Source organism: Felis catus, chromosome B3 (genome assembly GCF_018350175.1).
Source record: "Felis catus isolate Fca126 chromosome B3, F.catus_Fca126_mat1.0, whole genome shotgun sequence".
Taxonomy (NCBI): Eukaryota; Metazoa; Chordata; class Mammalia; order Carnivora; family Felidae; genus Felis; species Felis catus.
The window spans coordinates 133,745,385-133,768,878 of record NC_058373.1 but is presented as its reverse complement, the minus strand read 5'-3'; the positions used below and the strand labels follow the sequence as shown (position 1 = coordinate 133,768,878).

The following is a 23,494-nucleotide window of genomic DNA, read 5'->3' as shown; positions in this document are numbered from 1 at the left end:
GGGGACTGTAGGCCCAGCTTGGGGCTCGGCCCAGAGAAGCTCAGGTTAGGACCGATGCATGCAAACAAAATCACTGCCTTCTTTCACTTCTGACCTTCCCCGGAGGAAAAGTAAAGAACAGTTCTGGGGAGAGCTGATAAGGGCGCAGCCCTCCCCTGGGCCTTCATGACTTGGAAGGGTGACAGAAAACTCATCAGGCCCTCGTGCTGACTTTGATATGAAAGAGTGAATTCAGTGGTCCGGGTGCTGTGCTCTAGGAGCACCTGATGCTTCCGGAAGATGCCCTGTGCTCACCATGGGGACTCCTCGGTCCCCCATGTGCAGGAGCTATCCCAGAACCAAGTTGCTAAGGTTTGTTTTCCAAGCGCAAGTCAGGGAAGTAGGGTTTGGGGTAAAGGAAATGGTCTTAGAGGGTCAGGGGGCCCACTGGCCTAGCTCCCTGCCTGCCTGCAGGCCTGACCTGTATGATTGGGGAGCACCTGATGGCACACGGGTCTTTTCCTGCATCCCTGTCGGCCAGACCTCAGGTGGAATGGAAGATGTGAGTACCCAGACAAGGTGCCGCCCTTGAGCTGCCTCCAGCATATACTGCTGCTCCTTTATCTGAGTTCCAAAATAGGTGTCCCCTCCGGGTAGACTATCCCGCAGAGAACAGGCCTAACTAGCTGAAGGCACATTTGTGAGAAGGCACTTTGCATCTCTCTGGGCAAATGCAGCCCTGCAGCAGGCACACAGCCTGCCAGCAGGATCCAGGCTAGATTTCAGCCCCCCTCTGCCCAGCACCTTTGCACAGTACACAACATGCACAACCCTGAGCCCAGGGAACGCATGTTGTAAGCCACTTCTCAACCTTGAAGCTGACATGAAGCAGGTGCTTGACAAGTGTTAGAAGAATGAATGAATGAATGAATGAATGAATGAATGGGGAAACCAGACCTGTGGGAGACTGTGAGTGCATCTACACTGGGTCCCCCAACGAGGAACAGCTCTTCACCTTGAGGAAGAAACAGTCCTCAGCCTTACATGCAGAGTTTAGCTCTTTCAGATAACACCCATAGAAGGTTCAGCAAGTGATTTCAGAAGGCCCTCCACGCAAGGCATGGTTCAACTCCAAGGCAGAGCCGCTCGACTGGCCGTCCAGGACCACAGCCTCTAGTGGGAAAGCGAGCACACACACACAGCTCTCATGGGACAAGGTGGACTGGGGTGCATGCTTCCCAGAGCACACACAGGGCACTGGAAGAACAGGAGTGTGAGAGGTGGCTTCCCTGGGGGTGTCTAGGGAAGGCAAGTGCAGCTGGAGTGTGCTGGGGCTGAGAGCCAGGAGTCTTCACAGATGGCCACTCGGGGAGGGCATTTGGGGCAGAAGGAACAGCACAAGCAGAGGTGTGGGGGTGAGACCGTAAACTAAACATCACGGGAGGCAGTCGGAAAGGTGGCAGGGCCCTAATTTTGAACGCTGAGCAAAAACAATTGGTTTACAGGAGCACCTGGGTGGCTCAGTCGGTTGAGTATCTGACTGTTGATTTTGGCTCAGGTCATGATCCCAGGGTCGTGGGATTGAGCCCCATGTCAGGCTCTGCACTGAGCATGGAACCTGCTTGAGATTCTCTCTCTCTCTCTCTCTCTCTCTCTCTCTCTCTCTTTCTTTCTCTGTGCTCTTCTCCCTCATGCACGCTGTCTCTAAACTAAAAATAAAAATTAAAACAAAACAAAAAACATTCGGTTACATTCACCTGCAGTAGGGAACCATGGGAAGTTTGCAAGCAGAGAGGGGATTTTATTTCCAACATGTTCCACAGCAAGAGAATGACAAGGACAAACCAAGTGATTCCAAAGGGGACTGTCAGAGCTCAGTGTGAGCTCTCAGAAAGGTGGAAAGTGTCCATGACCCTGAGCAACCCCTTACCTCCGGTTAGAGGCTGTCAGCTGCCAGCAACCAGCACAGAATCTCTGTGCCTGGGACCCCATCAGAGAGTGACCTCTCAGAGCCTGCCCTGCACGGTTCAAGTGCATTCTCGTAGGGCCTGACAAGCTCTCGGTTCCGGGAGCCAGCTTCATTCTGTCTTGCTGTTCCTTTGGTGCAGACTCTTACCATCTCTTACATAAGCTCACAAGGCCCTTTGTTCATTTTTTTTTTTTTAACTTGAATTTAGCCATCGGTGAAGGGTCAGGGAAACTGTTTGCTGTTGCTTCTCTGACCCTCGACTTGCTTCATTGGCCTGTGCCCCAGAAATGGCCCATCTCTGGCCTTCACTGAGCATTCACTAACCTTCAGACTGCACTTTGAACACCTGCTAAACGCTAGAGCCTGTGCTAAGGAATGCAGAGATGGCCATGGCTGGGAGTCGCTCATAGTTTAGAGGGAGAAAACAAGTCTGGTCATATGCTGGAGGCTTTAGGGAAGTACGAAACACCCTTTAGCTCCTGAGTTCTGGCAAGTGGGAGAGCAGACTGCCAGCTCACTTACTTAGGGAAGTGGAATCTGAGAAGGTGGCTTGGCATCTGGACTCGGTCAGATTCCCTAACATCACGGCTCAGGTAAATTCGCCCATCCCAAACTGCTGGCCTCCCCGCGGCAGAGGCAGAGCCCCGCGACGTGCCTGCAAGAGCAAAAGCCAAGAACTCAGGCATCCGAGAGACAAGGCCTGGGGCGGAGGGGGCTCTGAAGGGCCACCGCGAGCACGCCCAAGGCCCTCTCCCAAACGCATCGATCAGATGGGACCTGGGGCAGGCGGGGAAGGGCCAGGTGCATGGCTGTGGCAGATGAGCCCCTGGCAGACACGGGAAGCAAAGGTTGGAGGGTCCTCTCGAAAAGATGATGTGCTCCAGGGGACGGTAGAGCTTATTTATGGAAGCCACATGGAGCCACAAAGGCGGGAGCTGCAGCCCTGTGGACTGAGGGGTGGACACTTGTGAACCCCTCATCCAGGAAGGTACTGGGCCTTGTTTGAGCTGAGGACCCCCAGGAAGGAAGGCTTCCCAAGCGTCATAAGCTCAGAGTAAATACCTACAGGGACTCGTTACATTCTAGAAGGCCAGCTGTGTTGTCTAGGCAAGAGGACCCCTCTGGGGATTTCAGGGATGCAGGGAGGCCTCTGTAATCCTTCCCTCTTCCTCCCCAATTCGTCCACTAGGGTCTTGCTCCTGGAGCCTAAGACTGCACCCCAAGAAGACGTGATTTCCTCATAAAGGGGGAATGACTATTCCAAGCCACTGTCTCACAGGAGCCATGGTAAACAGAAGGCTGGCCCTGCACCCCCAAATATACCGATCGGCCCAAACTATGCCCAAATATGCTGACGGGTCTCCCAGGTGGCTTCAGCTCCCCGTACTCTTGTTTCTTCGTGGCCATCTGGAAGGCGGCAGAGCTCCACGAAGTGCCATCCTCCCCAGTTCCCACCACACTGGTTGACCCTTACCGCTGTCCAGGGAGAGCTGTGGGCCAGCCTCGGGCCCCAGCTGACAGGTGAACGGGCCCAGAGAAGTTGACTGCGTTGCCCCAGCCACACACTCGGCCCAGGTACAGGAACTGAACCCTCCGCGTTCTCGTGACACTGGCTTACAAACTGAGGACCCTAGAGCCCTGAGGTCCCCAGAGGTGCCTCAGAGGCCGGAAGAGGGGACCAAACCAAGAGGGAGGCCAGCTGCCACTCTTAAGATCCCTTTGGAAAAAGAGGCTCCTTTGGAGGAAATGGTTTGAAAATCACCACAGGATATCTGCCCCATGTCCTTCCATTTGAGCTTAAATTGGATGCATTTAGGAACAGCCAGGCCATGCATCTGTCTGCCCCACCTATGTGAGGAGCACAGGCCTTGCCAGTGACATAGGTTTCCTCCTGTAACTTCTGCACCGCTGAAAAGAAACCCTTGGAGGCCTAGATTCTTTCTCCCACTGTCATGATCATGACTCAGCTGAGTCTCTGTCTTCCAATCGATTCCTCAGGAAGGAAGCAATAGCATCAGACACGTGGCTGATGACAACACGGTGGTCATGAAGATACATGGTCCCACGGAGAACCTTCCTAGAACAGGGCTGACGGGTACATTGTCATGCTGGTGTTTAAGCCCGCCCCCCCCCCCCCGCCCCACCTTGATTCTTGTTATAAAAATTCTAGAAGCATTCGGTCCCCACTCCCAAGCTGGTCTTTTTTCATAGTGATTTAGATGACAGAGGCCCAGTGTGTCACCCACCCAGTCAGCTCTAGGCCCTGGGGACCTCAGAAATGTACACAAGCCCACCCCCAAAATGGGAGCAAGTCAGGAGCCAAGCATACAGTGGGAGGAACGTTCTGTACAGCTCTCCCGAGTCACTGGCACACTCAGGTAACCTGAAACCGCAGTGGGCACGCAGCCGGCTGGCTAGAGCCGGGAGGGAATTGCATGGTGAGAGACATCAGACAGCCCTGCCGTGTCCTTCCCAGGAGGGGCAGACTTTCACCCTTGTTCTGCAGAGTCCCTGTGTGTCATAGGAGCTCACCCAGTGAGCTGAACCTCCAGAGGACGGGAGACAGGCACGGTGCTGGCATTGCTACCGTCAGGGCTCGGCTGGATTTCAGTGGCCCGAGTTTCCACGTCTGAGGGACCCCTGGGCCAGCCCATCATGTCTGTGCTCCCTGTCGAAGCGGGCACCCACAGAGCGGAAGAACAGATGGGCGGTGCGGGGCCCGCTTTCCCCAGGGCTGTGTCCCTGCCTGAGGAGTCAGTGGTTGGTGACCATCCCTGGGAAAGAGAGGGGGCTCGAGGAGAGGGGCCATCAGGCTGGTTGAGGTCAAAAAGTAGTCAACATGAACACACCCCAAGTGTGTGATCCACACCTGCCCTTTTCCAGCCTCTGGGCCCAAAGCTGCAGGTGGGGAGACAGAAAGTGTGCTGTCCGCGAGCGGACCCCAGACCCTTCACTGAAACACATCTAGGGCCGCAGCCATCAGAGACCGCAGAGGCCGGGCTCCCCTCTGAGGGGAAGAGCTGGCTGCCAGGGATGATAGCTATTGAGCAGGCCTCAGTGGGAGGAGAATGGCACCACAGGAAGGGGCAGAAGACTGGACACGTGTGTGGAAACAGCAGCGGCTCACCAGAGCTTAGGGTGTCGGGGAGCAGTAGAGACACAGGTTCATAAGGGCCGTGGAGCCAGTCATCGAGGGATCTGGATGTTATCCGGGGTCAGGGCCACTGTTCTCTGTAGACGCCCAAACCAGGCTCTGCCTCCAACTTGCCCTGAAACCTTGGACAAGTTGTTCAGCCTCTCTGTACCTCAGTTTCCTCATCTGTACAATGGGGATAAAATAATAGTACCTATGGCATCATGTGCCGATGAAGGAGAAATGAGGGCACTTCCTGGCATAAGGCACATGCTTAATGAATGTTAGCTACTGTTGTTGTTACTGTTATTCATTCATTCATTCATTCATTCATTCGCTCAGCGACTCTTCCCTGAGCTCTGACTGGGCCAGGTGCTACTCCCATCCCCGGGGACACAGCGGTGAACAACACGCACACAGTCCCTGTGCTCGTGTGCTGATGGCTTACGTTCTGCAGGGGACACACAGCACAGGAAACCAACGAGAGGAACCTGTTGGTCGGAATTATGGAGGACAAGAAAACAGCATGGAACAGGGTCATGCTGAGTACGTGGGGAGCAGCAGGCTAAGCAGGACGGTCAGGGAAGGCCTCCCTGGGAGGCCGCTGGAAGGCAGGCTGAAGGGCGTGAGGGCTGAACAGAAGCAGCAGGTCTTCAGGAAGGGGCGCTTTTCTGCAGGTGGGACAACCGGCCCCGAGCTCTGCCTCAGGAGGCTGACCTGGCAGCGGCTGTGTGGGACAGACAGGTGTGGCAGGCAGCAGGTGAGGGGCCCAAGGAGGGCCTGCCCTGGTCAGGGCAGTTCCAAAGTGGCCTCCAGTACACAGCTTGTGAAGTGCACAAGGAAAATACTAGGACTTTTCTATTTCTTTTGTGTTGTGTTCTACTCCTTCTACTTTGGCCTGCATTATATGACACATAACATTTTACTGTATGTGTAACTTGGGCGCATGGGTGCAGATGTCGCTGACCACCAGGGGTGAGGGGGTGGGGGTCCAGGCAGGAGCCGATGAGCCGGGGGCTGCCTTGGAGGTAGAAGCAGTCAGTAGGCCCCAGGGCACTGCGGCCGGCCCAGTAGGACTCCAGGCGGTAGTCCTGACAGATACGGTGAGGAGAGAGGAGAGGGGTCTGAAGTCTTTGGAGACACCTGCCCAGCACCGGGAAGAAGGTGGTGCCGGGGTCACAGGCCTCAGGAGAAGAGGGCACTTGAGTGTGCCCGAGAGACAGGCGGGCGGCCGTGCGCGATGGGCCCTTTGGGAGGCAGGGGCCGCAAAGCGATTCGGGACTCCACCGGCGAGAGCTGAGGCCTGACATTGCAGGAAAGGTCGTTTTCCTGCCTTTTTGGAAGTGACAGCTTGGTTTTCAAAGGGCTTTGTCGGTGTCATACAGTTAATGGTCTCCAGGGCGCAGTAGCTTTTACTGGTCGGAGGGCAGGGTCTGATGGAGCCGCCGTTTTATTTCATGCCCGTGAACATGGCAGCCACAGTCCGCTCCCTCTGTATGCTTTTTGGCATCAGGAAAACAGGCCGGAGGGCAGAGCTGTCCCCCTTGAGGGGCCGTGTGCCTCTGCTTTTCTTGGCCTTCAGCTCGTTCCGGCCCTTTCTTTGTGGTTGTCAGAGCCGAGGGCGGGTGCCCCGGACACCAAGGTGCCCTAGGTCAGCCCTGAGGGTGGGGGTGGGGGGTGGCGCCAGGCAGGCCTCACTCCCCTCTGGCTGGTGGCGACTCGTGTACCTTCCAAGGCCCTGCAGCCAGAGAGACTCGAGTCCCGTTGTAACGGAGGGCGGGAAGGGCCGTCACTGCAGCTGTTTCGACTCAGGCTGGGGGACTGGCTGGCTCTGGGCCCTGCGGATTCCAGATGGGCCCCTGCCAGACTCCCGTGGGGGGGATGTAAGTGTCCCCAACTAGAGTCACAGCCGTTCGCAGGGCCTCAGAAGGGCAGCAAACCAGTAAAGCATCTGTCTTCTGCTCTCCCTCCCACAGCTGAAGTCTACATTGGCATTGGGAAGCCTGCAGAAGCCACGGCCTGTACTCAGGAAGCCGCCAACCTCTTCCCGATGTCCCACAACGTCCTGTACATGCGTGGCCAGGTTGCCGAGCTCCGGGGAAACCTCGACGAGGCCCGGCGGTGGTATGAAGAAGCCTTATCCATCAGTCCCACCCACGTGAAGAGCATGCAGCGACTGGTGAGTCTCAGAGCCAGGCCGGGACCCCGTTCCCGGGCCGGGGCTCCCCTCGGGGCGACTGGCGGGTCTCCTCCGGTTCGGAGGCCCATGTGGTTAGCCTGCCAGGCTGTCACACAGCACAGAGCCAGCGGCGCCATTTCTGTGTGGTTTATGGAGCCCCTGGGAGTTGGCGGTGCACAGCCCTGGCAGCCCTGCCCAGCGGTCCTGTTCCGCGCAAGGGGCAGGCATGAGTCACTAGTCTCCTGGGCACTGCCACTGTCACCTTGGTCTCTGTGCTGCCACCTCGGGAGGGTGTCCCCACCCTGGGAGACTCCAGCTTGTCCCCGAGGCTACTGGCTGACAGGGGCATCCTGTCAGAGGAGGGCGGGATGGGCCCTCTGGTACCGAGAGGACCCAGCTAAGTCACCCGGTTTCCACACTGCGCGTGGTGTGGTGGCTCCCCAGAAATGCATGTGCGCCTGAAGCCTGGGGGCTGCCTGGCTGCTCCTCTCCCTGCCTTGCGTGGAGTCGGCTGTCCCTCCACCTCGTTTTCAGTGGAGTGGGGGAGCAGACTGATCCCTCCGCGGGGTTCGCATTGGTGGCATTACTGTGTTAGGCACACGCATTGAGCACAACTGCCCCACAAAGCCGCCGATCTCCTGTTATTCTCCCATGAGTCTGAATGGAAACTCAAAAGCTAACCAAAGTCTGAGTTGCCGATGAAAAGCCATACTGCTTCTCTGGGCCTGCACGCCAGGCTGACGTTTGGGATTCGCGCTTCGTACTTAGTGGTGGGATATCTGTGATTTCGTGAGCCACGGGACAGAGGAGACTTGTGGTGAAACTGAGGTGGCCTTCGTGTCAGCAGCCCTTGGGAGCCTGGTGTCCGTAATCAGTGGTCAGTGTGTGATACAAAGAGTGAGCAGTGGACCAGGAAGTCTGGGAACAGCGTTCCGGACCTTGTGGTGTCAGTTGCTCACTCTTTAACTTGTGAGCCTGCCTAAGTTCACAAAAAGAAAGACCCTAAGCTGTCTGCCCCCCGTTTCCTTTCTGTAAAATGAAAACAAGCAACTAAATAGGCTGGGAACCTCCTCCAACGCTAGGAGGCTGTGGTTTAGTACCTAAGAAATAAAATGTTCTCCAAAGGATCCCAAAGCCTTAGTTCTCTTGCTACGTCTCTTAATGATACTGCAAGATGTAGAAGGGCTTCAGCAGTTTCAAAAATAACTAACTACTAGTTTTCTGTTTTAAAAACAAATCAGACTGGGGCGCCTGGGTGGCTCAGTCGGTTAAGGATCCGACTTCGGCGCAGGTCATGATCTCACCGTTCGTGAGTTCAAACCCCCATGTCGGGCTCTGTGCTGACAGCTCGGAGCCTGGAGCCTGCTTCGGATTCTGTGCCTCCCTCTCTCTCTGCTCCTCCCCCACTCGTGTTCTGTCTGTCTCTCTCTCTCTCAAAAATAAATAAACATTAAAAAAAATAAAAATAAATCAGACCTTATAATTACAGCTACTTGATTTTTTTTTCACCTTCCCTTTATGAACATTTTGTAGCTTGGTACAGCTTTATAAGTAATTTTCCATATTATCCAAGCATTAGTTTGTTTGATTAAAAATATTACATGGCTTTTCATTTTTGTCTCCCTGTTGTAAGAGGGATTTGGTACAGAGCTTCTCAGATCTCTGTGCTTTTTGGTAGAGCATTGCAGAAGAGGTATAATCAACACCGTGTACCCAGCCTTTTTATTGAAAAGAAGCAGCATATTTCTACCTCGGGGCCTATGAATTATTCAGACAAGTATTTCTTGTTCATCCCCAAGGGGAACATGAGACAAAAGATCGAGTAGGAAGATCGCACCAGGAAAGTTTTCTGTTTCACCTTTGGAGCTTTTCGAGTCACCCGAGCTCTCCAACAAATGTCAGATGCTCGCCTTTCAAAAGGAGTAGCCTCAGGCCTGGTGAGGGGAGCTGGTGAGCGGGACCCAGGTGAGGCCAGGCCATCACCAGCAATGTCTGAGCCTTGTCTGGCTCAAAGGCATTCTTGCCAGTAGAAAACAGTAATCATAAACCCTTAAGACTTTTCTCAGTGCATCCTGACATATGCAGAAACTACGCAGACTAGAGGCAGGTTGAGGCCAGCAGGCCTACAAAGTTTAGGTCTTGATTCTTGGAGTCCAAAATACTGCTCAATGACTATACTTGGTGTGAGTTCCAAAGGGCAGAGTGGATGGTTCCTTCTTGGTGACCTTGTAAATGATGCACCGTGGCCTGTGTTCTCCAGACTACCCCCCACGGTCCATCTCACGGCTGGCAGATTCCCTTCCCGCTGGTGCTGCTGGATCTCCTGGTATCTGGGGGGGGGGGGGGCGGCCCCCAGGCCCCCCAGGCCCTCCGGCCCCAGGCTGCACAGAAAAGCTGTGTTTCTATGGCTTGGAGCATAATAAGGGAAGGAGGCAGCCTTTGCAATAGAAGCTAAGGATGAGGCTCCAGGCCAGAAAAGGTGTGAGATTAGAATCCCAGCTGTGTCCCTCACTGGTTTGGGGACCATGGGTAAGTCACCCTCTTTGTGCCTCAGCGTCCTCAGATGTGTAAATGGGGTCAATACTAGCACCAGACACAAATTAAACACAGAACCGAAATCTCTTTATTAAGGCACAGTAGGTCCTTGCCTCTGCCCTCATAGAAACCAGACTGATTTGCATGCCCCTAAGTTGAGGGGAAGGGGTCAACAGAGAGGTCAGAGGCCTCTTACCAGGCCGAGTCCCAGGGAGGAGCCAGGAGCTCGAGACTTCTGTGCTGGAAGCAGGGTAGAAACAGCCAAGATGACGGTTCTGACACTCGGGGCGAGGAGTGTGCAAGTGAGGGCTTGGGTCAGGCCAGGGCGAGGCTCAGAAGATCACAATGAGGAGTTTGAAGAGCACGAGCACTGGAGACCGCCGGAGAGCCAACCACGAGAGTCAACCACAGGGGTTCCCAGGGAAAGAGCCGGCTACCGGCCGATTGTGGGTCATAGAAAAAACCAGAGAGTGGAAAGTGCGTCCACGCCAGCAGTCAGGCTTGGAGAGGAAGGAGGGGAGCCGGAGGGACAGTCGGAGGGAGCTCTTCTGAAGGAAGGAAGCCGCGTCTGTTACAGGTGGAGCCCAGGTGGCAGATGGAGAGTGCGAAGAACCCAACGGTCAGAAGCTCTGCCTGTTTCGTGAAGAACAAGGATTGGTTAGCTTCTAGGGCTTGTTAGCAATAGCATGTGCCAGATTGTCCGGCTCGAAGGACAGGGACGATTTAAGCAGAAATGCAAACACGTTAATATTGTTAGAAAAGCAGTAATGACTTGGAGGCAGATGGTATTCACTAAAGTTACTAGAAGGTCAGACCCGACAAAAGAAAAGTAAATTACACCCAGTGAAAATGAACACTTTTCTAATCGTTTCAGCCTTCATCTATATGTTTAAATTCACATATAGAGAGAAGGGAGAAGAGAAATAATGTGTTTACCATTAATAATGATTTGGCACAAGATAAGGGAGGCAGAGAGCTGAGTGTGGGCAGGTATTAAGGGAGCAGGGAGCTGAAGGGATAAGGAATTACAAAGTAATGTTGTTGACAAGGGGAGGAATTCATAGAATGATCAGACTTTTCCCAGAAAATCTAAAGACATATTTTCATATCATTTTTCAAAAGTGAATACATTTACATACATTTCCATGCCATGTGTCATCCCCAGGACCCAAGATGAATTAATGAAACACAGAGCACCCTTCTCCACATCAGTTGTCCTGTGACCTGGAGTGGGGGGTGGGGGTGGGGGTGGGGGGAGGGAAACAGGGCTGTCGGTGGGCTGGGGGCAGCTGGGCAGCACTGCTCAGGCCAAGGGCAGGCATAGAGACTCAAGGTAGCCAAGGACGGAATTACCAGGACAGAGACAGGCTCTGCAAACAGGGACATCTGCTCAACATCTGATAACATCAGCCTGGGCTCATGGGGGCAATGTGTGAGATTGGAGGATGAAAAGAACAAGAACTTTCAGGAGACGAATGAGCATGGCAGGGAGCCAGGAAGGTGATACGGAGAGGAGCTGATAAGGCGAGGAGGGGAAAGTATTGCTAAGAAATAAATGTATCCTAGATCATATTACCAGGATGCTCAGGTCTTCTTCTAAACCACTTGACAGGTTGAGAAAAGGCATGGAACAAAGGCTGGGGGGAGGGGGACGGTGCTGCCCAGGGCTCCCAGAGTGGACAGCACATGGAGGGAAGGACACAGGGCTCTGAAGAGGGCTGTGAGCCTGAGAGGAACCAGGGGAGGAGGGGCTTAACAGAGGCACTGGTGAGCCAGAGCCTGCACCTCTGCAGGGGGCAGGAGGAGAGATGGCGTCAGGGGTCAGCCTTCACCTAAAGCAAGTCTTTGTGCAACAGAGGCAGTGATATTCCAGAGCTGACGCTCAGAGAAGAGAAAACATAGGGGCCATCCTCTTGAATGTTGAAGTTCCCAAGACAAGGCCTAGAAAGGGATAGAAGCCATCAGTCATTCAAAGGAGGGCAGCCTGAAGACTGGGGAAGGTGGTAAGTTTCACCACCTCCCCCAGAGGAAGTAGTGGTAAGAAACCACTGGTGGATCTCCCCAACGAGAGGGGAAGATGGCTGGGAAGAGAGGAGGTTGGAGGTGATGGGTTAGGCTAGGCCATTTGCCCAAGGACTGTGGCTGAGGCTTGTCTTCTGTGGAAGGATCATAAGACATGAAAACCCCCAGTGCAGTCAAGATGGCTTCTGGCTAACAGTTTCATACTCAGGCTATCTTTTTTTTTTTTTTTCTTAATGTTTATTTATTTGGGGAGACAGAGAGAGCATACACGTGGGCATGTGAGCAGGGGAGGGGCAGAGAGAGAGGGAGAGAGAATCCCAAGCAGGCTCCGCGCTTTCAGCAAAGAGCCCAAGATGGGGCTCAATCTCACGAACTATGAGATCATGACCTGAGCCAAAATCAAGAGTTGGACATTTAACGACTGAGCCACCCAGGCGCCCCCGTACACAGGCTGTCTTGAAGGGGTTTCTCCATCATCTAATGTTTTCTGAAACATCAGAAATATGAAGTGACATTAACAATGTTAGAAGTAGTATTGTACTTCTGTTCCACAGCAGTGCATTAGTGGGAAAGACGCAGGGAGAATGGCTGAGCTGTTGGAAAAGCGCGTTCTATTACAAAATAGCAGGGGCGCCTGGGTGGCTCAGTCAGTTAAGCGTCCGACTTCGGCTCAGGTCGTGATCTCTCGGTCTGTGAGTTCGAGCCCCACGTCGGGCTCTGTGCTGACAGCTCAAGAGCCTGGGGCCTGTTTCAGATTCTGTGTCTCCCTCTCTCTCTGACCCTCCCCCGTTCATGCTGTGTCTCTCCCTGTCTCAAAAATAAATAAACGTTAAAAAAAAAAAAAAAAACGAAATAGCAGAGGCACATCACATCGACGGTGGGTTTGGAAGGAGGACATCAATTATGCAGTGCAGTGGGTTATGTCTTATGGATTGTGACTACATTTTAAGTTGTTTTAACAGCTCTAAAGTTTGATCCAGAAGTATTCGTCACAACGAGGCTGGCTAACGACATTGTTCAGAGGCAAAAAAGGCTCCTCTGAAGTTCAAAGAAGGGCCCGAAGTTGGAGCTTTCTTTTAACTGTCTTCGGGCTTACATGCCTGTTTACCGTGAGAAAAGGCTTCACCCCATTCCGCATGAGGAGCCAGAAGGATGGCAGAGAGGGTTGGGATCGAGGGAAAGAGGTGAGCTCTGGCTTCCCTCCGGCGACTTGCACTGCTAAATTCTGAACCTTCGGTGTTTCTTCTCTCTCCCATCTTTTCAAGCGTCCATCTGTTGAAGGAGATTTGGAGGGGAAATTGCTTGTGTCTCCTCTTTTACTGGTCAGAAGCATGCTTTCCAGTTTGTGCCTCTGTTGGCAGAGAGGTGCAGAATGAATGGGATGGAGCTGCAGGGGTTCATTCCAGAGACAGGCATCCTGTGTCTGTGTATCTGTCTGCTTTCGGCATCAGTCTGTCCGGGGGGCTCTGGGGTCGAGGGCGGCCCAGGGCACAGACACATCGGGCAGGGTTTCACCTCGGCGCGGCTCGTTTACCCGCGGCAAAACCTGTCTTGAAGAGGGGCCCTTGATCTCTGTTGCTACTCTGGGTAAGACAATTAAGCCAATGAAATAGCATCAAGATCCCCTTCCTCTTTCAAACGCTGATCTTTGGAAATGGATCTCTTTCATCTGAAGGATCAATTTTCTTCCTGTCCATAGAATGATTGGCAGGAACAAAGCCTTGCCATAGTCAAATGAGAAGGCTCTTTTATCTACTAATTGCATTTTATTTACTTGATTGTTTTTTTTTTTAAAAATGCTTTTCAAATTAAGACCGGTTTTTTTCTTTGAAGAAGGACCTAATGAAATATTTAGATGTTCTCCCTTCCCTACACATCTGTGTGCTTACGGAGAGTACTCTTAAATGTACGACGCTCAATTTCTCCAGTATCTTCACTCGCTGTAACTGGGATTCAAACTAACAGTGCAAGAGAAGAAGTGGCGCATTCTGTTGGGGGATTAGGTCTTTGTTCTTTATTCTGCCTTCTCTCCCTTCTTTTAGTAGCACACACTACATTTTAGCCCCATTAGTAGCTCAGGGCCCTCTCCAGAGCTCTTAGTATTTGGCATGAATATAATAACCTTTACAAAGAAATTGAAAACCTCATAGGTCCTACCTGATGCGTTCGTTCTCACGATATGTGCTGAAGTGGACAATTTCTCTTTTTACTGCTGGGGAGACTGCTCTTGGTGACCGGCCCCAGGCTACACTGCAAATTAAGAGCAGATCCAGGGCTGGACGATACTAAGATTGGATGTTTGTGGAGTCTACAGAAGCGCCTACAGCTTGAGTGATAGCATGGCACAGGGGTTCAGAGCCCGGCGCGAGAGCCAGCCTGCCTGGGTTCAGGTCCCAGCTTTGTCACATTCTAACAGTGTGGCCCGAGAGAAGTTCCTTAATCTTCCTGCACTTCCGTTATGTCAGCTGTTTAACAGGGGTAACCATAGTACCCCTCCGTGTTATTGTGTGGTTAAACGAGCTCATACGGGCTGCATCGCTCTCCACAAACACTAGCTGTGAACGCTACTCTCATTCTATATAATTTGAGTCGGTGGAAGCCCCTCTGTATCTACTTGACAGTGAGGGAGGCATCTCCTTTCCAAAAGATCTGCCCATGGGCGTGGCTTTCCTTCTGAACCGAATTTCAGCAGCCGGAGGAGCTGAAATAAGAATATGTCATGAAACGTGGTTGGCCAAAAGCTCGTGCTTTTGCCTTTAAGTATTACTTGCTGTTTCTCTGGAGCCCGTAGTCCAGCTTATTAAAGCCAAAAAGAGTAGGAAGGCATGGTGTGGTTTGTCAGGCAGAGACAGGAAGCATCTGGGCTCAGGGGGGCCAGACCAGGGTGGCGGCAGGCCCTGGACCTGAAGGGGGTTCTGGGCAGGCTCCATAGACTGGCCTGGGTAGCAGGGAGGGCAGAGCCTGCCATGGAGGCCAGCTCAGATGTCACACCTCTGAGGAGCCTTTCTTGACCCCTACCCACCCACCCCTGCAGAGGGGCCTTCGGCCCGTTGACTTCCCTCTCTTGAAGCACTTGTGGAACCAATATAGGGTTCTTTCTTTGCAGATCTGTCGGGGGAAGGCGCCATGCCTGTGGTGACACAGCGGCCAGTGTAGACCAGGAGTGTCAGGTAGTTGAGGTATGGCAGGGAGAGATGGAGAAAAACAAGTTCAAGAGCCAACTTGACCTTGACAGATGTCATCATTCCCCTTTTACAAAGACCCCCAAAGCACCGGGTGCCATCTCCCTTGAATGGACTTTGAGCAGGTGTCATGGGAACACGCTATTTTTAACTAGGCTAACTATTTCTCTATGCGGAGTCCTTTGGGCGTTTGTTGGCTTGGCCTTGGCACAGTCCCTTCCCACCACGAGTACAGGAAGTGACACCGAGGCGGGGACTGGAGGATGCAGCCACACAGTTTCACATGAGACCATGGAGGCCGAGTCAGCTAGTTGATGGAACCTTCCAGTGCAGTGGGATCTGAGTGTGTCACAGGCCGGGTCTCAAAGAGGACGTGTTGTGCTATAAGGTGGGGCTCCTGCCAGGCGTGCTTGGCCCAGCCAGGTCCCCAGGCCAACCTGTAGCACCTGCTCCAGAGGGGCAGCCCTCTGCCCCGGGGCCCTGGGGGGCAGCAGTGGGCCCCTCTCAAGTTCAGACACCCTGTCTTGTTGTCCCCAAGCGCATGCTTCTTTGTCAGCCCCTGTGCCCCATTTGGGGGTGGCAGTGGTCACCATCCGTAGGCCAGAGGCTGCTGTGGAGCAGTGTCCAGGCCATCCTGCCACGGTCAGCCCTGGTCTTCCAGGCCCCATGTGTCCCAGGCTGCCTGCTCTCTGTCTCTCATTCAGTGAGACGATCACCCTCCGAAAAGCTGACCCATAATAACTGTGCCCATGAGAGACCTAGTTTCAGACTAGAAAGTGAAACAGTAAATTTATAAAGATTGATGCCTTTCCTGGGCCGCACCCCTGTGCTTTCTCACCCCTCGTCCTCCCCAGAGGCACTCCCCCTCTAAGCCGGATGTCAGGCTCCACGGCCCATCCCAGAGACCCCATGCTGAAATGGCCGTCCCCAGGCAGCCTGGGGCACCGAGGCAGACAGGTGGACGTGGCAGGGACCAAGGGATTGAGGCTGTGCCGATCCAGGCAGTAGCCCCGCCTCTGATGCAGAGACCCTCTTCCCAGGCCCCAGACTCTCTTGCCCTTTAGGCCAGAGCATCTCGCCTCTGTCCTGTGGTTACAGATGAGCCAAAGAGGGGACAGCCTCTGCCCTCGGGAGTGCCAAGGAAAGGGGGTAGTGTGTCACATGTGGCCTAGAGCAGCCCGGTCCTCCTGCCCCAGGGTGCCATACAAATATCATTAAATACCATTTCCTGTTTAAGGAAAACAGACACCCAAACACTGATTCTTCTGCTCAAATGAGTTCTCTTGTGGAGTTTCTGTCAGCCACCCCCCAGTCATCTCTTCACTTGCCCCGATGGTGACCCAGGACACATCCTCAGCCCTTTTTATCTGGTTCCCTCCATAGACTGTGAGCCTGGTGTCTTGTTCAGGGTGTGACTTCTGATCTTGGCCCCAGGCTGTGGGAGCCTCTGTTTGTAACCCCCATGCCTACCCCAAACCCAGATTCAAGCGGCTTCCCTTGTTGCCACAGCACCAAGACGTGTCCCTTGAGGGTGGGCTCCTCTGGGGAGAGGAGAGGGGGCCGTGTCGCTCTAACTGGGTTTGCGCGGTGCCCACACCCGTTTGGGGGTAGGATGCCTGCAGCGGTAGCGACAGTGAGCCTCCCAGAGCCAGGTCAGAGGTGCGAGCCACATGGGGAGGACATCTGAATAGGGGGAGGGATTGGAAATTATTTGGGGGAAGAACCAGGTAATTGAAAGGGTTTTTTTTTTTATGACTCAAGCTATGTCCTCACATCCTTTTGAAAATGCGTATTTTTAGCTTAAAGCATGTTCCGTTTGTTGGTGTGTATGTCCTCCTCGGAGCAAAAGGAGTGTCACCTGGAGATGTAGAACTTCCGCACCCACGTGGCTCCTGTGTGGCTTGTGGCCCTTGATCTTGCCAACCCCTCCCGCACTAAAAGCCCTCCCACCCCAAACAGCATCCTTTGGTGCAGAGATACTCTCTGCAGACATTTTCTGCTTGGTTTTCAGATTCCTCCTTCCCACTGCAGCATTTTCTCAGTGCTGGCCAAGGAGATATGGCATCAGGCCACCCGGCTCTCAGCGAGGACTGAAATCACAGACCCGGCGCAGGCTCCGAAATACAAGCCATGTCACCGGGCCTTCCTTCGCCGCGGCTTAAGGAAAAAATTAATTCTGTGTTTATTTCTATTTTCTGTTTGGGAGTCTTAGATGACTAATTACAGGCAGTGCAGTTCAGTGTCTCATTAGTAATTATGATCTAAAATTATTTAAAACCTGACATACTCTATCCAAACCATTTATTCTTAGAAATTCTGGCCCATTATTCCAGTATGATTTGACATTTCACTTCCACCGCATTCCTGCCTTGCCACTGTTGCTGCTCCCTGGCTTGGATCAGACTGTCTGATCCAAGTTTTCCCTTATCTGGGTTGTTCTGTGTTCCCAGATACCTGCCCCCAATTCCCCTTCCTTATTTCAGGCCCCCCTAGATTTGAGCCCTGCTACAGCACCCTCCTCCCCCACACCGCCTGTCCCTGAAGTCAACAAGAGGGCTGTCGCCATGAGAAAGTGGCATTCGGGTCCACCTGGGCTGGCTGTCCCCAACCCACCTCTTGTCTGAATGGCTTCCCCATCATTCAGTGCTAGTCCCAGAGGCTCCCCGCTCCCCAGGAGTGCTCCTGGGCTCTCTCTGGGACATGCCTGCACACATGTTGTCTAGAGCTTCAGTTTAAGCATAAAACCCTTCAACCCAAAGGTCTGGGGAGGACACCCTGGAAGTTTCTCCCAGGTACTGCTTCTGGCGTTTCTTCACCAGTATCAGGGGTGAGAGCCTAAAGCGGCCGGGACATCTTTGGACCTAACACTCACCAGAGAGCGGAGGCATCGCAGGATTTAGAACACCAACGAAATTCTGTAGTCTAAGCACCCCTTTTTACGGATGGGGAAGCTGAGGCCAGAGGGGGGAAGAGACTTGCCAAGAGCACAGGGCAGCCGGTGGCAGACCCAACCAGGAATCCTGACCGCATCATTCCCGAAGGCTTCACGTCCACTTTGTCTGTGAAGTGAGTGGTGGCATCTGCCTTTTGACATCGGGGTGGGGGTGGGGAAGAGACGAGCTCCCAGGACTCCTCGAGGGTAGGCCCTGGCCCCGGAGAAGCCTGCTCATTGCTCTGGGGAGAAGGGGAGTAGGGGGCTCGAGCCTGTCTTGGTGGGTCGTGTAGCATCCGCTGAGCTTGCATCCTCTCTCAATTTTGCTCCCAATTGGAGTCAAGACTTGGTCTCCCCACTTGCCTCTTACCTGGCCCCCCTGCTGTGTAGCACCCCTTCTCACAGCCTGGATCAGCAGGATCAGCACTGATTTATGAGCCCAGCTGGGCGCAGGAGAGAGTAGCCTTTGGCACCCCTCCCGTTGCCAAAGGAGTGGGGGTGAGGGGTTGCTTCGGAGGAAGGAATGACAAACGGATCAGTGACAAAATACCAAAACTCACCAAGCCTCAAACCCTCGGACTCTAGGAGGGTGGTGGCCTGGAGCCAAGGCAGGCCCCCTCCCCTGCACAGATCACAGAAGCATGCTCTGGGCCCTTTCCTTGGAGAGCCCCTGCTCTCGGAAGCCAGTGAGCGCCGCTGACCAAGGAATGGGGTGCCAGTGTGCAGAGGCTCCCTCCAGGGGCACTGGGCGAGAGCACCGCCCAGGGTCTGGAGGCAGCCTTGCCCCGGATGTCCCTCCCCGGGGCCTTGGCGACCTGCTGCAGAGGGAGACCAGAACCACCCTCTGAGGGCCCGCCCCTAGCTCCCAGATCTGGGCCCCTGCATCCAGAAAGCTCCAGGCCTGCAGGAGCTTTAGGAAAGCCCTTTGAGAACTCCTCTGCCAGGGTCCCTGGGACTCCAGCCGCTTTGCCTGGCAGCAGACCCCCTGGCCCCACGGTTACTTGACCGCTTTCACCTCCCGCGTGATCTCTCTTCCCTCCCTTTCCTCATCTGCTTGGTATTCCTCACCTGCCTCTTCAGATACCTCTGCAGGCATTGTTTCTCTTCAAGCCTTTCAGAACATCTTCAGCTGGAGGCTTGTGAGCAGGAAGGGACCCGGCACTTGGGCACCGGCACCTTCTCTGTGTCAGGTATTGTTCTGGCTTTACCTTCAGCATCATGGATTCCGCACAATGGCCTCTTAGTTACTGCTGTAAGAATTAAATGGCACGATGTACGTAAGCTGCGTGGAGCCTGGTTCTGTGCCGGATACTGGACTAGACCACTCCCCTCAAGTCTCGAAGGAGAGCCATAAACATGTATAAGTAAGTGTAGGAAAAGTCACAGGGGAGGGGCACCTGGGTGGCTAAGGCGGTTAAGCATCTGGCTCTTGATTTCTGCTTGGGTCATGATCTTGAGGTTCATGAGGTTCAAGCCCCACATCAGGATCTGTGCTGACTGCACGGATTCTCTCTCTCAGTCTCTTTCTCTCTCTTTCTCTGCCCTGCCCCCGCTGTCTCCCCCCCCCCCGCCCCCGCACACTCAAAATAAATAAACTTTTAAAAAAGTATTTAAAAAAAAGTCACAGGGGCTCTGGTAGACAGAGGTACAGGTCACAGGTTGTCTGGTGTCATGAGGGAAGAGGGACAGACACGGCTCCACCGAAGGTGTGACCTGGAGGCCAGGATTCAGCAGCAGAGTAGAGATGTCGACCCTTCCACAAGTTAGGGAAAGATGGAGCTTGAATACCTAGTAAACAAACTAGCTCTTGGAGATCTACATGGGACAGTTGGGGCCAGTTAGTAGACAATGGTGAGCGGGTACTATGAATTTTGTTAGAGGTGGTTCTGTAAGGAAACATTCTTTCTTTTTTTCTTTTTAAGAGATTCCTGCTGAAGTATTTAGGGATGAAGTGTCACAGTGCCTATAGTTTACTTCAAAATACTAATGCTTGCCCCCAAAACAGATAAAGCAAGTGTGAAAAACGTTAACAGCTGTTAAATTTAGGTGATAGGTATATAGATGTTCATTATATCAGCCTTTCGAATTTTCTGCATGCTTGAAATTTTTCAAGATTAAAAAAAACTTAAGACAAAGTAGTGAGATCAGGTTTGCATTTTGGAGTGATCAATCTAGAAGCTGTGGAGGATACGTTAGTAGAAGCTAAGAGACACCAAGGACTGGACTCCACTAATAACATCTTGACAGTCCAGGAGAAGAGATTTCGAGAAGGCAGATGCAGTAAGACTTGGTGAGGGAATTGGAAGGTTCTCGTCTGATTCTCAGATACCCGGGTCAAGTACCTGGATGGACAAGACGACTTCACCAACAAGAGGAAACACAGGAGGAAGGGAAGCAATGGGAGGAAGGAAGGTACAAGCCTTGCACACGGTCTGGAGGCAGAACATTCCAGGGCAGGGGCCATGGTTAGGAAGCAGTGGTGGCCTGGAGGTGGCAGCTGAGCTGCGAGTCAGAGAGAGAAAGAAAGAGGGCCAAAGACGGAACCCAAGGAGCACCAGCATTCACAGAGCGGGAGAGTAACTTGGCTAATGAGGACACATGGGTTCTGGTCATTTACACAGTTTTCCCGTGCACCCAGCTCATCCAAACTGTAGCTGGGATTTGGGCCTGACCCTGCAGATCCCCAAGCCCTCTTGTTCCCATGGCCCCACTCAGTTCTTGGCTCCGGGCTGTGGCCGGCCTAGGGCCCTGTGAGGTTTATGGGATGTCCATGAAGGAAGGGTCCTGGTGAGCAAGATCACTGTGATAAGTGTGAGAGACAAGAATGACTTGAATTACAGACATGGTCCCACACAGAGGAGCTGGGAGCCCTTGAGCTTCTCTGGGCCTCAGTTTCTTCCTCCATGAGTAGAGATGGTGATGGGAGAATCAGATGGGATCACATGTGTGAGCGAGAAGGACTTGAATGGTGTCTAACAGTGAACGGGTGCCTTGGTTCCTAGGAGGGATGTGAAACATGCCCTCTCGTGTCTGCTGGAGACCCGATTCTCCTGCTGGGTGCCAATGTCCGGGGGAGGGGGCGTGCCCCAAGCTGATATCAACGGTGACCTTTTCTGCAAAGACTCTTGAACACATGCACACAAACACACACACACACACACACACACACACACACACACACACACACACACAACCTGGGATCTGGCCTCACCAGGAGGTCAGTTTTGATTAGATCCGTAATTGCAATGCTGGCTGATGTCCTTCCGAATGAAGGAGAAACTGCTGGCCCAACCCTGCAGGGGAGCCTAGGGGACATGATGCTGAGTCTTTCTTCATAAAGAAAGGAGCAAAGATGCCTATTGCAGACAACGGCTCCCCCCCACAGGGATCCGAATCTCTCTCCCTCCCTGCACCCCCGCGGGTTTTCTCTCCTCCTCTGCATCCGGGGCGGCGGGAGTCCAGACAGATGCATGGGGCTAGAACCAAAGTCCAAGCAAGTGATCCCTGCAGGGATCCCCCAGAACAAACTAGAAGCAAAATCTGCTTCTTCCTACAGACAACATGCGTTTTTCCAGGCCTTTCAAAGCCAGGCAGGTCAATCGAGTTATAATTGGCAATCTAATTAGAACTCCCACAAGCTGTTAAATTCTTTACCTGCTGCCTGGCATCTTACACAGAGGTGATGCATCTGCTCCTGCCTCTGGCATGATGAAAGAAAGCCAGCTACAATCCCATCCTTCTTGCCGGCAACAGCCCCCTCCAGCTACCCACCCCCCCCCACTGCCACCACGCGGACGCCCACATGCCCACCAGCAAGTATGACATGGGACACAGCCCAGTTGACAAGAAAATTGGCTTTAGAGAAATCAGGCCGAAAGGGCTATGTTGCTGGATGATCTTGGGAGACTAAAGGGGAGAAACGAAGCCCCCAGCCCCGTTTTCCCGGATGTGGGAGGTGTTCTGAGGGTGGTTCAGTGGTGCCTTAAGCTTCCCGCAAGTCAGATTGCTCAATGACAGAAGAAAACGTGTCCCTCTGCTCCCTTTCTGCATCCTTAACCCTGAAGAAAATAGAAGTTTTGTGCCGACCCCCCTCCACCATCAAGACAGCAGTGTGCTTTGGCCGACAGGATGGGCGGATCTTATGGCGCCAGCATCACCTGCATCTTCTGCGGTCCCTCTGCTACTGGGCCAGGGGCCTCTTGCGGCTCCTGCTCGCCACTAGATGCAGGCAGTGTGTGCCAGAGCCGGCCAGCCAGCTCCGTTCATCCTTTCCCAGCTCTGCCCAGAGTGACCTCATGGGTAGCTTGAAACCAGCCATGGTGGGAGCCTTGATACCCTAGAAACTGGCAAGCACTACAAATCAGGGCTTTTTCTTTTCTCTCAGAGGGCCAGCAGACCAGCACAACACTGGACGTACAGATCTAGGTGGTTTCACGGGGGGAAGGGAGGCAATGGGGGAGCAGTGGGTAGGCAGAGAAGAACACATGTGTCCCTGCCTCAGGACTTCCAGGGCGGCGGGTACTCGTGGGACAGGTAGAGTGGAGCTCACCTTGCCACTCTAGATAGAGACAGAACAGCTACGGGGAGGCTCAGGGGAACGAGACTCAGAATTGCCTGGGTGGGTGGCAGGAAGGAAGGTGTGGTTTGGAGCGAAAAGTCCTACATTTGAATTCTAGCTCTCCCATTCATTGGCGATGCGTAGGACCTTGGACATGCTATTTAACCTTGGACATGTTATTTAACCTCTGTCATACAGGGGGCCCCTGGGTGGCCCAGCCAGTTGAGCATCGACTTGGGCTCAAGTCATGATTTCGTGGTTCATGGGTTCGAGCCCCACGTCAGACTCTGCTGACAGCTCAGCAGAGCCTGCCTCAGATTCTGTCTCCCTCTCTCTTTGCCCCTCCCCTGCTCGTTCTCTCTCTCTCTCTGTCTCTGTCTCTCTAAAATAAGCATTAAAGAAGAAAATTTAACCCTCTCCTACATAACACCTTAGCAGAGCTGTCGTAAAGGTTGAACACAGTTCTGAGCACTCCCAGCACATAAGATCTGCCTGGCAGCTTCTAGTCTTCCAGGCCCTCCTTCTCCCAAAACAGTGTGGCTGTGAGAATCATGTGTGAGGTGAAGAGATCCCCCAGAGGCCACAGAGGATGGCCGTTGGGTCTCCCCATGGTCCTGCTCTTCACCGTTCTTTGAGACAAGGAGAGGGCTCACTCCCCGGCACAGCATCACCACTGGAGAGCAGCGGGTGCCCGAGTGGGTTACAGGGAGGCTGAGACCTCGTCCCCTCAGCTCCTTGGCAGCCAGAGCCTCTGGGCAGGTCCCCCTGGGCTGTGAGCAGCCACCTGTGCGGGCCCCAGGGAGCGGCACAGTATTACCTTTCCTAAACCCACGTGGCGTGAAAGTCACACGTACTGCAGCTCGGGAGCAATCCTTGCTGTTGCTTTGATTTGCTCTTCCGGTGTCCCGTGTCCCTGCAAATGAGCGGCTCGACCCCTCCCAGATCTGTTGGGAGCTCTGGGCTTGGGCTTGGCTTGGGAGAAGGCTCCTTGTTAGCTACAGCCCA

At 53.5% G+C, this 23,494-nt stretch overlaps 1 protein-coding gene across 13 annotated transcripts in view; it reads left to right on the top strand.

The window, feature by feature from the left end:
- TTC7B (tetratricopeptide repeat domain 7B) overlaps positions 1-23,494 on the top strand; it is a 255,087-nt gene that overhangs the window by 214,212 nt on the left and 17,381 nt on the right. For 12 of the 13 annotated variants that reach the window (XM_045060370.1, XM_045060371.1, XM_023255949.2 and 9 more), the window contains one exon: positions 7,058-7,260. In XM_045060370.1, the coding sequence (XP_044916305.1) occupies positions 7,058-7,260 (203 nt within the window). Of the gene's footprint in view, positions 1-7,057; positions 7,261-23,494 lie in introns of those variants that run through there. The other variant, XM_045060377.1, reaches the window with a different exon arrangement.